General features: G+C 32.3%; 1 protein-coding gene across 2 annotated transcripts in view; it reads right to left on the reverse strand.

Annotated features, from left to right (window-relative positions):
* Window positions 1–1,182: 1,182 nt before the first annotated feature.
* The window catches only part of LOC118738835 (dnaJ homolog subfamily C member 5 homolog), a 26,644-nt gene continuing 10,200 nt past the window's right edge, over window positions 1,183–17,626 (reverse strand). The window contains exons 3-7 of one of the 2 annotated variants that reach the window (XM_036469840.1): window positions 16,854–17,006; window positions 16,470–16,601; window positions 12,900–12,965; window positions 5,663–5,879; window positions 1,183–2,130 (exon numbers count right to left, since the gene is read on the reverse strand). In XM_036469840.1, the coding sequence (XP_036325733.1) occupies window positions 2,108–2,130; window positions 5,663–5,879; window positions 12,900–12,965; window positions 16,470–16,601; window positions 16,854–17,006 (591 nt within the window). In that variant the 3' untranslated portion in view covers window positions 1,183–2,107. The remainder of the gene's footprint in view (window positions 2,131–5,662; window positions 5,880–12,899; window positions 12,966–16,469; window positions 16,602–16,853; window positions 17,007–17,626) is intronic. The other variant, XM_036469841.1, reaches the window with a different exon arrangement.

The following is a 17,626-nucleotide window of genomic DNA, read 5'->3' on the forward strand; positions in this document are numbered from 1 at the left end:
TTGGATTGCTCCTATCACCTGATCCCAAACTTTTCTCAATTCCTGTTTTCAGAATTTCCTGTTAAAAAAAAAAAACAATTAAATATGGCATTACGAAAAAGAAAATACAAAACAACTAACGATAATAGTAATAATTTATTTTGTTAAATAAAATTGTAATACTCGTAAACAATTTTTTTTGCAACTACTTCGTTAAAATATTAAAGCGAGGAAGGTGACACACGCAATACGGATAATAATAGACATAAATGTACCTATGTACATATGTATTTCAGTGTGCATGTATGACTTGTTCAAACCTAAAGGTTCAGTTAGTCTGGACTTGATTTACGTAACGTAGTCTAATATATTGGCCAACGCAATATATTTTTGTTCATAAATTTTTAGATGAGGCTTATAGGCGGCAAATTGACAATGAGCTGAAAAGGAAAATACAAAACCAAAATATTTTCGCTTCTGGCTAAGTTGACGTGTTGAGTAATCATTGACGATTTCTTACGTAAGTTATGTTAAGTCTAGAGTAACTGAGCCTTAAGAAAAAGCGAATTATTTTGACATTTTCGTAAATACCTATGCAACCAATATTTTCCAAATTTTCATATAAAATAGTAAGTGAAACGCCTAACTTTTAGGCACTTTTCAGGTGCTACATGTGCTGTATGAACTATTAGTAACCGATTTACAGATCTATAAGTTATTTAAAAATGCATTTTTTTTTTGTAAAATCATTAGTGTGGAAGCCGATATCTGTGTGTATAGAAAAAAATTTTGCGAGAACAAAAAATTATTAAGCAAATTGTCGAAAGTACCTATTACTGAAATTTAAAAATATAATAATAATAATAAATTTCAAAAAATTTACTGAACTCAAGCCTTATTCTATGTAATGCATTACTTACAAGCATATGTGTGAACATAATATAAAGAATAAATAAATGTGTATATGTATATTTCCAATTTTTATACGCCAATTTTCGAATATTAATACTACATACAGATAAATTAAGTCAAAGATGCCAAATATGTAAATAGTACAAAAAATATAAATGTGTACGGTGAGCAGAATCAGTGAATAAAAAGCTAGGAAAATTTTATTTGGAATACTTTAGTTGCTGGGTGCAGGAAATTTGGAAGATCCACAAGGCAAACTGCAACTGAGCACATTGGAGCGCTACTTTAGAAAAAATCGTGCTATTTCGGAAGCTTCGATCAAATCAGTAGCAATTAATTTTTCAAACTTACATGCCCTTCCATGCATTTTGTCTGCTACCTCAAAATTTTTTTTGCTTTTTATCGCCTCAATAATAAACCTAAATGACTAATTCTAATTTTTTTTATTTATAGCACAATATTTTCTTCTTTTTATGTAGTACATACTTTAAAAACTAAAAACAAATAGCGAAAAAGAAAGGAAGTTTGTTTGCAAATCACATAAATACATTCAAGGTATACACATGTTAAATAAAGTGTAAAGTATGTATGTATGTTTATGTGTATGTTTTATTTTAATTTATCTTTGTTGTTGTTGTTGTTGTTGTTGCTGCAGCTGTGTGTTTTTTATGCATTTTGCTGATATTGTTTTAATACATATATAGTCAGCTTAGAGTCAAAATTTGTTAGCTCCAGTTTTTTTTTTCAAACTTTACAGAAAAGAAGAAAAACTTCTTAAACTCATCTTCTTCAAATATTTTGCAAAACTTCGATACAATCATTTTTTCGTTTTCAAAGCAAAACATAACGAACATACGAAGGAGCAGACCAAAAATCAAAATCAGACGTTAATCAAAATTTTGGCTACTATTTTAATTTATCGGATTTTCTTTCTTTCTATGGACTAGGGAAGTATTGTTTTAATAGAAGTGAACAGAACTAAAATAATTAATTCGGTCTTTTGGAAATTCTCTCTCTTCTGGAATAATTTCCCTTGTTTTCTGTATCGAAATGTAGGGTTTCATAAAAGATGGACTTAGCAACTTTTCACCCTAAGCTAACGATATGTATGTTAAATATGTGGAGTTGATGGACGAGGCGTCGCTGTTATGAAGTAATTTATTTGCCTTTGATTCGCGCTATTGTAACTGATTTTTGATATTGTTGTTGGATGCGCCTAATATTTTTGGTTAACCATATCTAAAAGAAAAATACAAATAATATTAAATACAAAAGCATTTCAATTAAATAAGCGGTAAATTATAAATACGAAGTATGGACATATTATCAGATGTGCATATGAATAAATTTGTGTCACTGCATACATATGTAAGGAGTTTCGAAGTTCGAAATTTTTAGAAAATGCGATACAATTTTTTCAACATACTTTATGCAATTAATCCTTGTTTGGTCCATATTCTTTTGTGTTTTCCATTAGCATAAATTAAAAAAAAAAATTATACATATATTGTTTTTTATCTTCGAAATCTTTCGAACATAGACTCTAATTGAATTTTAGCGAAAAAATATAGAAATACATCCAAAATGTGCTGTTATGCGAGAAATTTTGAGCTTCGAAAATTTTCGAACATGCATTTTCGATTACGAAATTAATCTTCGTTTGATACATATCCTTTTGTGTTTTCAGTGAAGACTTTTAACAATTTCGAATGTATATCCGTTAGATAAAATTTTGGAATCAATACGTATTTCATATTTTCATTTACTTTTTTCCAAAGTGAGAACTGTCTGTTTTTCAATTCAATGCAATGAAATCTTAACCTAACTAAAGCCATAAATTATAGATAACATATGTATGTACATAAGTAAAAGCTTCAAGGCTTACGCGAAATTCACAAAAGGTCATCAAATTAAAAAAAAAAAACATTGAGAAAATGCTCAACACCCTCGACAACTAAAAATCTAAAAAAATCAACCGTACTCTTTAGCGACTTGAAACATACACTTTGTTACACTTAAATTGAATGCGCTACCAAACTGCATACTCGAAAGTTTACCTTAAATTCTACATACAACGTTCGAAATTTTGTTGTTATTTTTTGAAGTTTGACTAATTTTTGTCAACATTGTGGAAGTTTTGAAACTTTTATTTATGTGGTTCCTGTTATTGATGAAACTATAATTTAAATGTAAATTATTAAAAATAAATGAATTTCGGTATGGTAAATTCAAAAACAAGTCTCATTATTTACGTAAAAAATTGTTGCAATAAGGGGGGAAAAATGTTGAAATTGAAAATATTTAATCTCTTGGCCATAAAACACAAAAATGAAGAAAGCCAAGGCGGATCATGTTTGTCGTAAGTGTCGTCAAAAGGTGCCACGCCAGTCGTGTCTACGTAACGAGAAGGACCCAGATCTACGTATATCTGGTCAAGGATTATCACATCAGCGGATTTTCCAAAAATTCTTTGGGGAATTTGTGTGCTGTTACAACAACAAGCTCTTGTGATTACTTTTTTCAGTTTAATTTGTTTGTGAAAAATAAATGAACTAACCAGAAGTTTACAGTTATTTTTTCTCAGACAAATACGTTTATTTATAATAGCTTTGATACATCTTATGCTATCATATGAAATTTTAATATGTATTGTAAAATATATAAATAAAGCCAAAATAAAATGAGTACTGTGGAATGGATTAAGGACCAAGTGGCGCAATTTAGTAACGATACAGTTTTCTCAAATACATTTATTTAAATGTATGTATTTATGTGAGTAGGCATAATAATAACATGTGTAAATGTATATATATAATTTAATAATTAATACAGACTTGAATAAAATAATTGACATTTGGTTATGAATTTTTAAATATTGAACTTCGTTTCAGATTCAACATAAATATGGAAAAAATAATACAAACATATAATCACAAATCTATGCTACATAGTTGTGTTAAGTAACTGAAGACCTCTACAATATAAGAAAATTATTTTATTTTATTTTTATACATTTAAGCATGATATAACTTTCCTTTTAGGTACATGGAAAATATGTACATGAGGTTGAATAAGCTCAAAATTTAATATCAATTATATATGCTTTCAGCAATGGAGCTATCGATTGGCAATATGATTTATAATATATTGTTAATGATTTTAGACATACAGTGACGGGGAAATAAATGGGGACGCCACAATTTAACCAGTTGTGGCATTCTTTCTTGTTTTATTCAGTGTTTATTACTTCTTTATGAAAGTAAAGCCCAATATCCAACAAGTAACCATGTATCTCCGAATTACAAACTTTGTACAAAAATTCGACAAAGTGTAATGATAATTTCAAACATTTTAATACAAATTTTAGTCAAAATAAAATGACTACTGATTTTAGGATTTTTTTTCGCTGACGATATTATGCAGTTTCTGCCATACAAAGTATGTTGGCAAACGTTTGAAATTTTAAGGAACGTTTGTGGAAATTCGTCGAATTTATTTGCCCGCCAACTTTGAACATTTAGGCTGGACATTTTGACAGTTCAAAGTTTCTACACCTATGAACCTTTTGAATACCCCTGTTACTTTTTATGAAGTACTGAAATTTAATGAGTTGAACAAACCATGTTACAATTAATTTTAAAAATATTTTCAAACAGTGAACAAGCTAAATTCTAACAACTATATTTAGAACGCGGTTACCCACGAACGTGTACGTAGCGTAGCGTAGAAGTACGTAGAAACATATCAAGTTTTCTGTTGATAGAAAGAGATAGAAGAGACACCCACATCCCATAAGATAGATCGTGTCAGCTGACACGTTCTCCGTTTTTACGTCCGTGGGTAACTGCGCTTTTAATCATCGCATGTGTATGAACACGTATGTACATATGTAGGATTTATACATTTATAAGTACATGTATACACTTATAAGTACATGGTATGTATGCATGTAGTTATTAGTTGCATTTGATGTTGTTGTAAGTACTGGTGAAACACTTTTTGGTTCGATGGTCATAAACGCTTATGATTATTTTTTAGGTGCGAATGATTTTAGCTAAAATTCGACATACCAATTTTTGCCAGATTAATATTTTATTTAACTGTGATTTAAACTACAACAAATATTAATTTTTTCATTCAAAAAAGCAGTAATTGAATATTATATAGTACATACATATGTATGTATAATATTTTTACATATGTATTAATAATAGGAAGTTTAATTAAAGTTTTTCCTAACGGTATTAATATATAAGTATAAATATTGTGACTGCTTATTATTAATTGTTTTTTTTTTTTTAATAATTAGTTTGTGTTTTTATGTGTAAGTGTATGGCTGAGTGTGTGTTTTTGTGTTTATAAGTGAGCGCGCTGATAGAAAAAGGAGCAAAAGAAATGGAGCAGTTATAAATATTTTTTGTTTGAATATTTTTTTTTAGTTTGCTTTTCCATAAGGTTGCACGGATGTACATGCTAAGTTCATACGTATGTACGTTACATAAACTTTTTAACTCAGCTTCCCTATACTTTCTGCTGTCATCATTTGCCAAATAACACCGTCATCATGAACATATGTATGTATTGTTAGCAATATAATTTGCAGTTTTTTTATTAATTTAGTAATAATGATCTTTATTAACATCATCTTTTCCAAACACCTTCTCGTGAACATGTTAATTAGAGCTTCGTAATTCAATCTTTTTTTAATGTTTGTATGTTATATTTTTTTTTTTAATTTATCCACTAAATTAGTTTTATTTGTCTTATATACCTGGCGTATATGTCGGCTGTTCGGTAGCATTGAGCGATGTATTCTCTGTAGCAGCAGCCACTGGTGCGCCCGTAAATGGATTCACGCCAGTGGCGGTTGATTGGTTTGGTGGTGGCATCGCGAAAACTGGTGCTGGTTGTCCACCGGCGCCACCAAGACCTGGTTGCTGGGTATTGGTTCCGGCACCCAAGTTAATATCATCCAAATCGGCGTCCTCCTGTGGATAAAAAAGAAAGCAGAAGAAAAAGAAAAAAGGAGTAATTAATTAGAAGATTAATTAATTTGGACATTAAGTGACAGATAAAATGGCAATCGAGCAATGATTGTGAGTATAAATGAGCGATAATGTAAAACAAATTTAGTTAAATGAAAGAACGGACTGCGAAAAGACGGAGCATGTGTTATGTATGTGGATAGACAAAAGGACAAAAGGCTGTTTTCAACGTATAAAATCAAAACAAAAAATATACAGAGAAAAAAAATAAACTAAAAGAGTATGTATGTATGTAAGCTTTTGGACGGAAATGACATTCAATTTCGCAAATGTAATCTACCTATCCTAAAATAAGCAATTTGTAAATGAAGCTTTGACGTCTGTGTACAAAATGTGTATGTACGTACTATGTACAAACGCACGAGCTAATGATTTGAAAAATATTACATACTGTCAGGCGCAAAATTTATTTTCAAAGGCTCCTAGCACTTTTACTTACCGATATGCCAGGTTTTAAGACCTTCACAGTTGAATTGTGGTAAATGTGTTCATCAACAAGACACATTTTAGTAAAAACTAACTCTAATGCGAACATTTTCGCACAATAGAAATACTTGAAAATAAGCGAAAATTCATAAATACACTCAAAACGTGCTGAAAAGCGCAACATTTTTTAACTTCGAAAAATTTCGAACATATAATTTCTTCTTCTCTGACACTGATTGCAATATTTTTTCAATACGAACGCACAGTGCACGCAATTGATTTATTTTTTTATCTTAAATTTTCGAATATGAGCGCAATTTATTTATAGCACCATCGTATTTTCATTTTAGGATCTATCACTTATCTCTCCAAAATTTAGAATGGATTTTGATTATGTAGTTGAATATTAAAGTTTTTGAGTGAAAGTCTTGCATATACATATGTATGTACTTTCATTTCTGTAGCATTTTGATAAAACAACTTATCTCGAGTTGGGCTATTTTCTCTTTAAAACAATATTTCATTGTGGAACAAAAACAATACTTTAATGACTAACTAGCCATATTCGAAGTAAATATATAAAATTTTTTAAGGGAAATGTATTCCTTTTAAATCTAAAGTTAAACCTTCTAAAGTCACTTAAGTCGGTTTTATCAAAATGCCACAATTTTTTTTACTTTACATATATAATTTTTTCTATAATGTTTTAAGAAACTTTTGCTATTCTAAAATAAATTATATATTTAGCTTCGAATGTTTTGCATAATCGCCGGAAATTCTCGAACATGGAAAATATTTGAAATTAAGCGAAAAATTATAGAAATGTGATAGACTTAAAATGTTTGCAATATATCGAGCCCTACCGCCAAAATAACGTAAGCGACATTTTTTCAAAATTTTCTTTTTGATGCAGAAATATTTCTAGGGCATCTAGATGCATTTCTGCATCAAAAATAAAATTTTGAAAAAAATGTCGCTTACGTTATTTTGGCGGTTAGGGCTCGATATGTATGTATGTATTTTACTAAATTTTCAATAAGAACATTGAGCGCACCAATTTTATTTATTTTTATAACGCAATTTTTTGCCTACCAGTTTTTTACAAATGATCAGGTTTTAAATAGAACTTACGTAGACAGTTTTTGCATTTAAAATGTTCGTAATATAATTTTTCATAATGTTCAAAATTTTTAGAACATGGAAAATACTTGAAATTAAGCGAAAAATCTTAGAAATACACCTAAAATGTGCTGATGGAAAAAACAATTTTGAGTTTCGAAAATTTTCGAATATGCGATTACTCCTTTCTTGGTAGAAATTTTTGTGTTTCTTCAACAAGAGCTCGCTCGAAAACCATCGTTTTGGCACTTACTTTATTTATTTCAACGTATTTGAGTAGTTTTTTTTAATGAAAATTTCGAAAACAATTTCAGTTCTCAACTGTTTTTATTTGCAAACTTCTTTGATTTATTTTTTGTGTATGTATAAACGAATTGAATAAAATTTTCTATATATAAATACTGCAGTTTTTATTTGAATATCCAACATTGTGGTTCCTTTAAGCTTGGGTTGGTTGTTGCTAAGTATGATAAAAAATAAAACAAAACGAGAATTTAGTTTACACCAAATTAAAAATTTTAAAAAAGAAAACAAAAAAAAATACAATAAAGAAACAACGAAACTAGCGAATGTGGGAACTTAAAAGTGTGAATAATGCTTCAATATTACTCATATAAAAATAAGTGTATGAAATGCAAAACGAACAGAATGCAACGTACGACATTAAAAATATCGCAAATGGAAACAGAATGTATTTTCAACGTAATGCCACCGATTTTTGTTTTTATGCACAACTTTGTCATTAAAGCTGTTGTCATTTAATGCTTAGTGAAAATACAGCATAATATTGAGTGCTTCAAATCAAGACATTCGGTATGCCATTACGGTGATGGAATGATTGCTTGTATCGAACTGAATGAATACAATTTTAATTAATGCAGCGCAATCGCTATAGAATGTAGTATACACTTAGGTCTCTTTTTAAGCGATTTTTTATGCGGTTTTTCAAGCTTTTTTTTCGCTTTAGCGATTTTGCTTTTTTGATAGTTTTTATTACTTTTTTCAGTTTGTAAGATACAATGCTTCTGATAAATAATTTGTCTTTGTATTCTTACATAATTCATGTATTTATTGTGGAATGTTTTTATTAATTTTTAGTTAAAATACATATAAAATTTTATTTATTTGATTAATGGCCAGTTTTACATGGAATAATAAGTGTTGAAGTGAAGAAATAAATGGTTTTTTTTTTTTGCTTAATACTGCCTCATTGGATTTTTTATGCGGTTTTTTAGAATTTTGTACATGGAGTATCTGAATTTATGCGGTTTTTGAAAATGCTGTTTTTGTATGAAAGTAAAGAACTTTTTATGCGGATTTTTTATGCGGCTTTCTGAGGAACGCATGTACCGCATAAAAAAGACCTAAGTATAGTAAATTTTTTTTATAATCGACTTTCTTGAATGCCGGGTTCCGAACGTTAAACTTTTTGATTTGTTTCCTAATTTATTCAAGAGTTAGACCCTGTGAATTCCAGTTCTTTTGAATTTTTTTTAACAGGAGCATGTTCTATGAAGCTGCTAAATCAAGCTTCCTCAAACAACTGCTGTTTAATTTTAATAACATCTACGAAACTGGTATCATAGCGCTTACATTGAAATCATATATAAATTTGTAGCATTTTCGCAGATTTCATGAAAATCGAACTTGCGAAGGATTCAGTAATAGACCCGAGGAAAAAGACTTTTTAATCTTAGTTTGAATTAGTTCTCAGTAAAAATGAAGTAGTCGTAAAATGTATAGCGATACGAGATCTACTCCGAAATTTGTATTGCTGGTAAGGAAAACGCGGGAATTTGTGATTGAAAATGGCTTTATTGTCTTCCAAAGTATTCGCCATGATGGTCAACCTACTTCTGCATTCGCTCAAACCACTTTGCTTTAATACAGCCATGCCACTCCCAAAATTGGCTCAACCAACACATGCGTTTTAAAAACATTAGCCGCGTCTGCCGGCATCAAAAATCGTTGACTAAGCAGCTTATTTTTGACGTTCAGTGGATGAACGCATAATTTATGCGTCATGACGAAGAATCATTAGTGGAATATGGTTTTGTTCCACACAGAATTTACAGGTCTACAATTTTCTATGGTTTTGTCGGTTTAGGCCGAGACCAAACATTTTGCGCCAGTTGTTTATCCCAAGTGCAGAGAGGTCCTTCTGTACTTGGTCCTTCCATTTTGTCGTGGCCGCCCTTTTTTTCATTGGGTGCCGAGTCGGGGGACATTTGCACTGGAGCTTCGTCATCCATGCGTACAGCATGGCCAAGCTAACGCAATCGTTGTATTTTTGTGCAATTAACCATATCTATTCCGTCGTCGGCCGCTGTGGTAAACAGTGCGCGCTTCCACTCCGCAGCACCTGGGTTCAAACCCTGGTCAAAGCAACATCGAAAAAAAAAAAAATAGAAAAAGGCGTAAAACTGTAGGTCCCTCCGCTTTGTGTGACAATATCAAGGCGCACGCCATAATTCGGAGGAGAAGCGCGGCCAAACACTAACATATGTGTAAGCGTTAATCTATTATTATATTATTCCGTCGAAAAGCTTGTAAAGTTTGTAATTCCATCTTCTTCGGTACCTGTCGCCCACGCGAACAGAGCCATAGATCTTGCGTAGAATATTTCTCTTGAAAGCACTCAAGGCCCTCTTATCTTGACTCGACATCATCAACGTTTCTGCGCCATATAAAACGACAAGTATGATGAGGGATTTGTATAACGTGATTTTTGTTCGCCCGAAGAGAGCTCTGCTTTTCAAATGCCTAACGAGAGCAAAGTAACACCTGTTGGCAAAAGTTATTCTTCGCTTGAACTCCAGGCTGTGATTACTTATTGGTTATGTTGAGTTCTAAGAACTTCGCTACTTCGAAATTATAATTGTCAACAGTGACGTGCATCACAATACGGATAGACTTTTTATGTGTTGCCAGGAGGTGCTTTGTGCTGCCACCTGTTCATCGCTAGATCAACCTCTTTCGGGTCGTTTTCTTGATTGGAAAATGCTGAACTGACATCCCTGGGCATGAATCACGTATGACGACAATCGTCTGACCGATATCGTGTCGAGATTGTCTTGCTTCATAAAAATCAAAAATTGTTTGATCGTTTGTGCGATATCGTCAACTCGATTCCAGTTTTGCTTCACGTAACAGCAACACAAATGCATAAATCAGTGTTTTGACAACATTGTTTTGTCAGCATCGTTTGAACGACTATCGTTTCAAAGTTACGTGATTCATGCCCTGGGTTCAGTGGCGGATTTAAATATTTGCCGCCCCTAGGCAATTCATAACTTGCCGCCCTTTTTTCACGAAAAAAATAATAATAAAATCGCTCATCCGGAAGATTTTTTGACCTCGCGCAAGACAAACAGAAGACCATACACAGATACACTGCCTAATTTGACATACGACGGAAGCTGACCTTCAGATTATTCACGTTATGATACACTTATGAAAAACTGGTGGGCTTGGAATCAAGAATTTTCTCGAAAATGCACGCTCGTTTTTCGGCAGTGTTGTCAAGTGTGGTAACCTTTTAGATGATTCTCGTTCTCGGGGCAGCGTGTCGGCTGTTTCTTTGCGTCACGCGCAGGCGCGCCGTCAGGTTTCTAAGCCGCGTGAATGAAAGTTAAATGGAAATTTCAACGACTGCTATACTAAGGAAAAATTCGCAGCGTAATTCTAATTTTGAATTGTATTGAATGAGATGAATCATTAATAATATTTTACAGACACAAACACAATTTCAAGTGCAGCTGAATCCAAATAAATTTTTTTCTTTTAATTTAGCTGTCTTAAATTTTGCCGCCCCTTAATTCTGCCGCCCTAGGCTTCAGCCTATGTTGCCTGTACGATAAATCCGCCACTGCCTGGGTTTCAAGCGTCAACGTCACTCTACATAGCCGTATTAATTTTGCGAGGATCCCAAATTAAGGCATGGCGTCGTACAGACAGCCTATCTTCGTGCTATCAAAAGCGGCTTTAAAGTCGACAAAAAGATGGTGTGTGACGATTTGCATATCTAGTATTTGCGCCAGGATTTGAAGGGCTGTGAAAATCTGATCAATGGTGCTCTTACCAGGTCTTAATCCAGATTGATAAGGTACAAAAAGTTGATTCATAAAGGGCTTCAGTCTTTCATACATTATCGCGGACAGCACCTTCTAGGCAATATTAAGAAGGCTTATTCCGCGATAATTGGCGCAGACGACGGTATTTGCTTTGTTGTGGTTTGAACAATATTCGAGCATGTATTCAACAGACCAAATTCCGCTTAAAAGCTGGTATATGCTCCCTACCAGCTTGCTCCTCAGGCTGTCGTTTCTAGGGAGCATTATTGCTGTTCTCACCTGGCCTTGGTCGAGTTGAAGGACGCATTCTTGGCTGCCAACATCTCATACTCTTCGCAATCATGCCTTCCTGCCTCTCGTTTCTCCTTTTGAATAGACGGTTCGCCTCCCTCCTCTTCTCGCGGTATCGCTCAACTGTCGCTCGTATAGCTATTGACTTTCGCTCGCGTAGCTGTTCGTATTTCTCTGAATCAGCAGCAACACGGCACTCTTCGTCCTACCAGTTGTTCCTGTGTGGGCGCTAGTATCCAACCACCTCTTCCACAGCGGCACGACTCATTTACATCCGGTCGATGAAGAGTTTCTAGTTCAAGCAGTATTAAGAGTTAAGAGATTGCAAATTTCTCGGCTGTCTATTGTGACTGCAGCTTCCCGACGTCGAACTTTTGTCGCGTTGTCTGACACACGTTCTCGATGTTAGCTCCTCGCTGTGTTCCATCACACGTCAAGAACGCTCGAAGCTTATCTTCGCTCTATCAAAACATGATCAATTTGGTTCTTCATTCTTTGACCAGGGGATGCCCAAGTGGCTTTGTGGATGTTTCGATACTGGTGCCTGGAACTACTAACAACCGATCAGTGTTTCCAAATCTCAAGATTTATGTTATAGGTGGAATTTCATTAATCATTTCACGAATATCATGTAATAAGGATCTTTAGAATCCATTTCTACAAAATTAGTATGAAATTACCAAGTTTAGGAAGAATGGACAACGGTTTATACACATTAAAATTTAATATTGAAGTTGTAATAAGGTGTTGCAAAATGAACAGTGTTATATATGCTTAGTAAAAGTTCCGTGAAATAAAATATATATGTATATATATGTATGATGACACCATTAAAACGCAGCCCAACACCAAAAAAAATAAATCCAAAAACGAAAAAGCCACAAACAATTAATCCAAAACTTGTCAAAGCCTTTAAGCACAGCCATGACACAAAAATTAAAGTAATAAATAGTTTGTTAAGCAATTAGTAGAAAACAAATAAATAAAATATATAACTAACTACATTTAGTTGTTAAAATAAAATAAATGATGAAAATATTTGAGGGCTACTTACATTATGCGCTGTGGTCTGTATCCTATTTGTTGAATTATCACTAGGCTCTCTATCCCCTTCGCCACGCTACAACATGAGTTTTCAAATCGAAATCAAATCGAACGTATTTTTTACGAGAAAGTTGAGTATGAGCCAAAAAAAAAAACAAATAAACGAACGAGGGTAAACGAATAATACAACAACAATAATAATAATAATTTTACAATAAATAAAAAAATATCAATATAAAAAGGGTCTTTAGAGTGCATAGAATAGCAAAGTAAGCGAAGAAAATTGTGGAAGCAGCAAGTGTAAAGGAGTAATGATTGGTTTGTAGTAGTGAAAGAGGAGTGAGATTGGGGAGTGGCGTTTAACAATGCCAAGCATGAGAAAGTGTGTAAAGATGTGGATAGGGGCGTTATATACATATTGGTATACGAATTTTAAATCAAAAATGGAAGAAACCAAATTTAAGTGCTCTTCAAAGTGAATTGAGAGTAACGCATAATGCCGTAAAGAATACTAAGGATCCGAAGATTGCTTGCCAAATTTAAATACCAAGGAACTAGAATTGAGAGAATATTTAATTTTGCTTGAACAAAGAAAAAGAAGCAATTGCAATGCAATTCCCAGTTTCCGTTGTTCGTTTCTGGGTGACACTTATGTATATGAGGGTTCGCAAAGCAAAGGATATTTGATGATTTTCGTAAAGTGCTGTAATTTTTTTTTTCGTAGTTGCGTGTGTGTGTGGCATAGTAAATGTATTGCTATGATTAATTGTGCGATTTGGGTATTCTAAAAATTAAGTGCAATTTATTATACAATATTTTCAAATATTTTTTGTGTTAAAATTTTTTTGTATTTTAAAACTAACAATTTCTTTCAAAAACAAATTTCTTTTTTATTTTGTAAGGTGTGTAAGCGTGCAATTTATCTGTGCTGATAATTATACAAACTATTAAAAGCAACAATCAAAAACCAAGTGCGAAGATTTTTGGGAACGGTAAGCAAACGCAAAAAAATACTACTTTTAAGAGAAGGTTAATCATACCAACTTTTCCTGACTCAAATACTTAATTATTTTAGCAAAAAATCGAGGTAAAGAGTGTTGATTAAATGTGAATAAATGAAAAATAATAAAATAAAATAATAAAACAAAATGAAATAAATTAAAATAAAGTAAAATTAAATTTAGATAAAATTAAATAAATGAAATGAAACAAATTAAAATAGAATACATATAAAATAGGGTAAAATTTAAATAAAATTAAATTAAATAAAATTAAAATAAATAACATGATATAAAATATAAGAAAATAAAATAAAACAAAATGAAATAAACAAAATTACACACATTTTTCTTGAAAAAAAAATTTTAAAAACATTTAAAGAACAATTTTCGATTTTAAATGAATTAAGGTATTCGCAAGGTGTCAAAGCAGTCGTATTGTCATAAACTTGAAAATGTTTTGCTTTGTTCTGAATCAGCAATACGACTCGTTGAGACACCTGGATAATCCCCTAAATATGTAATTCCTTAAAACTCAATAGCAGTGATGTCTTTGCATATTTTCACAAATCGCTTAAGTGATTCACAAATTCTACAACAGTTAAAAATATTTTTTGGTTATAGTCAATCAGTCAAACATATTTTCCATTGTTAAAAAATGTATTAAGAATCTCAAATCTTGTAATGAAAATTATTCCCGCGTTTAGAGTAAAACTTTTCGCAAGCGCACATTACTTTTATCAATAGAATTACTGTACTTTCTCAGCGCTTTTAGGCATTTTTTTATGTTAAAAAAATCTCCATATACCAGTCGGCGAAATAGCTTTCAAACGGAAGATCTTCCAATAGCCACACCAAAGTTAAATTTAACATTATTATTTAGTGAAAGAGAAGCTAAGGTAGAAGGTCTGAAACTCTGATCATTTAATAATGAAGAAAGGGAGAGTCGAAAATGGCAAATATATCGCTTCAAAAGATCAAGAATAAGGGATCTGAGTTCTCTTGCCGACTAGAACTTCATAGATATATTTGTAGTTTCGAAAATATATATTTACGACATGCAAAAGATTATATCAGAGGAATCCCTATACTTTAAGCTGACATTGAACTAAAATATTTAACTACCGTCCCCTTTATAGTTTTTATCCAAAACATTCTTAATGGAAGTTCCTAAAGATTTCCAAACCAATTCATAGCAGAGTTGATTTGCCTCAGCACTAGCTCTGCCAATAATATATCTAATGTTTGCATGTACAAATATCCAAAATAATGATTAACGCAAAAAAAACTGCCAAAGATCGATGCCAGCAATCAGCAAACTTATTCTGAACCTTTTTTATGCAAAAACCCTTAACTCAACTCAAAAACTCTTGCAGATAATTTGTATTTATTTCAAAATTGCGTTTATCGTTTTGCATTACCTTCCAATCGTTGCAACAGCACCCAGAGAGCACTAAAAAATATTCAGCTTTATTTTACCATTGTAACGTAAAAAACAAATATTATACTACCGACTAAGGAATTAAACAAAAACCCAGCAAAACTTATGTGCACTTTGTTTTCGGTAATTCTGATAGCTTCACTTACCTGCCGCAGCTTCAAACCAGAGGCTTCATACAAAGAGCGAGTATTATTGAGAGGATATGAGTTTATGGGAGATATGGTGGTTTGAGAAAATAAGTCTAGCAAAACATGCGAGTCGAAGTGTAATTTGTAATAAAAATTAATTGGCTGCGGTACAGGTGCATGTACATATGTAGTATGTCAATGTTATAAGTGCATGCAAACTCATGAAACAATCGAATGCAATCGCAAGTAATAAAAAAATGCATAAAATCAATTATATTAAGTAATTTAAATGCAAAAACAAATTAAAGGGAAATATGTTATCAGAATTCAATGGCATGAAAGGCAGTAAATACCGCAAAAGCACTACAAAAATCATCAAAACTATAGGGTACTTAGAGCGTTGTTTGAGGAGAATACTTCTCTAGAGTGACGCGCGGGGAAAGAGTAACGAAAGCAGTGTATGATAACAGATGCAGGAATGTAGGGAGAGAAAGTTAGAAGTGTCAAAATATCTAAATTTATAGTTTTTGATAGCTTGACGCAAACATTTGGATGTAGCTTAGAAGCATAGAAAATTCTTCGGTATGCTATGCACTTGATATAACAAAATAATTTGTTAGCATATGCTAGGTGATGTATGGAATAGTTAATAATTCAGATTAGTAAATGCATAGCGCACGTGCATAAGTAGGCTGATGAGATTTCAAGTGCAAGTGTGGGTGAATGAATTCCATGTAGCGACTACACGTCAGAAATGGTAGAGTGCTTCTGGCGCGGCAGATTGAATCAAAGCTAATGCAACCAGCAGCATTTCTAAAGACTGTTAGACTTTTTTCCTTTACATTTTTATATATAGATATGTATATCCTCTTTTTCTACTGCCTTACTCGATCCCGAACTTTTTTTTCATCACAAAACACCCGCCGTGTTAGAGCAAAGTATAAATGTGAGGAATGCATAAAGGAAGCACTAACATAGAAAATCAATGTAGAAACTAATATTTCGTTACTTACATTCAAATGTGCATATTGATCATGTGACTCGTTCGCTGGTGGCTTAAATTTGCCACAGCAGAAGTTGCAGCAGCAACAACAGCAGCAGCAACAGCAACAGCCAGTCAAAATAGTGCAGCAAATAACAAGCGCCTAGAGGGGAGACGAAAAAGAAACGTTTTATAAATATAAAATGCGTCTAAAAATTGATGAATACAAAAATACAATGCTGCAAGCAAATTGCTTTCAGTACCAAGAAGAATTTTTTTTCACTTTTTACTTTCTGAAACTAATACAAATGGTCTTTTATTTGCTCTGTTCAAGTTAAATTTAAAATTTTCGCACTGAAAGCTATTTACTAGCCAAGTTTTCGAGCAATTATCATCTGCTGTTGCATTATCGTACCTTCACCGCTGGCGATGTCACCACAAAGTAGGCATTTACATTCTCCTCGCCAAATTGCTCGGCAATGTATAGACCTAATGAACCATAATTATCGTAAATATTACGTTTCGTCTGATCGCTCAATATGGAATGAGCTCGATTTACTTCCTTGAACTGTGAAAAGAAGCGTAAAGAGATTATTAAGTAAAAAAATAAGCTTACAAAAAATATTCGTATTCCCATGCTTTGCTTAAAATATTCAAACATATTTTAAGTTCTTTACAAATTAGACTGACTAATTAATTCAATTCAATACAAAACCTCGTATTCCATCTAATTAATGTAATTCCGTACATAAAATAGCATCGCATAATGTTTACAAATTGCCACTTCGCATTTGTTTAAAGTTTCAAGCTATTCAGCGTGCAATTTAGCCAAATTTTTTGCTTTTGTATTCGCCTTTAGCGCGCTCTTAAATTTTTAAGAGTAAATTATATGAAAATGCAAATATATCAAAGAAGTTGCAAAAAAACTACAAAAAAGTGCAACAAATTTTCACCTAAATTTCAAACTCTTTTCTCGGAAGTGTTCGAATTTTTTTGAGTACACAGTTTTTTAGCCCCTTCAATTTTAGTCTAATAATGTGCAAGTTTCAAGTGGCTAAAATTTACCGTTGATTTTTAGATTTTTTTCGCAAAAGGTGTTGCGGATTTCTTCCATATACAAATAAATTAGACAACAAATTAAAAAAAAAAGCCACTTAAAATTTGCACATTATCAGACCAATATTGAAG

Source organism: Rhagoletis pomonella, unplaced genomic scaffold, assembly GCF_013731165.1.
Source record: "Rhagoletis pomonella isolate Grant_MI unplaced genomic scaffold, Rhpom_1.0 Rhpom_scaffold_00005, whole genome shotgun sequence".
Lineage (NCBI taxonomy): Eukaryota > Metazoa > Arthropoda > Insecta > Diptera > Tephritidae > Rhagoletis > Rhagoletis pomonella.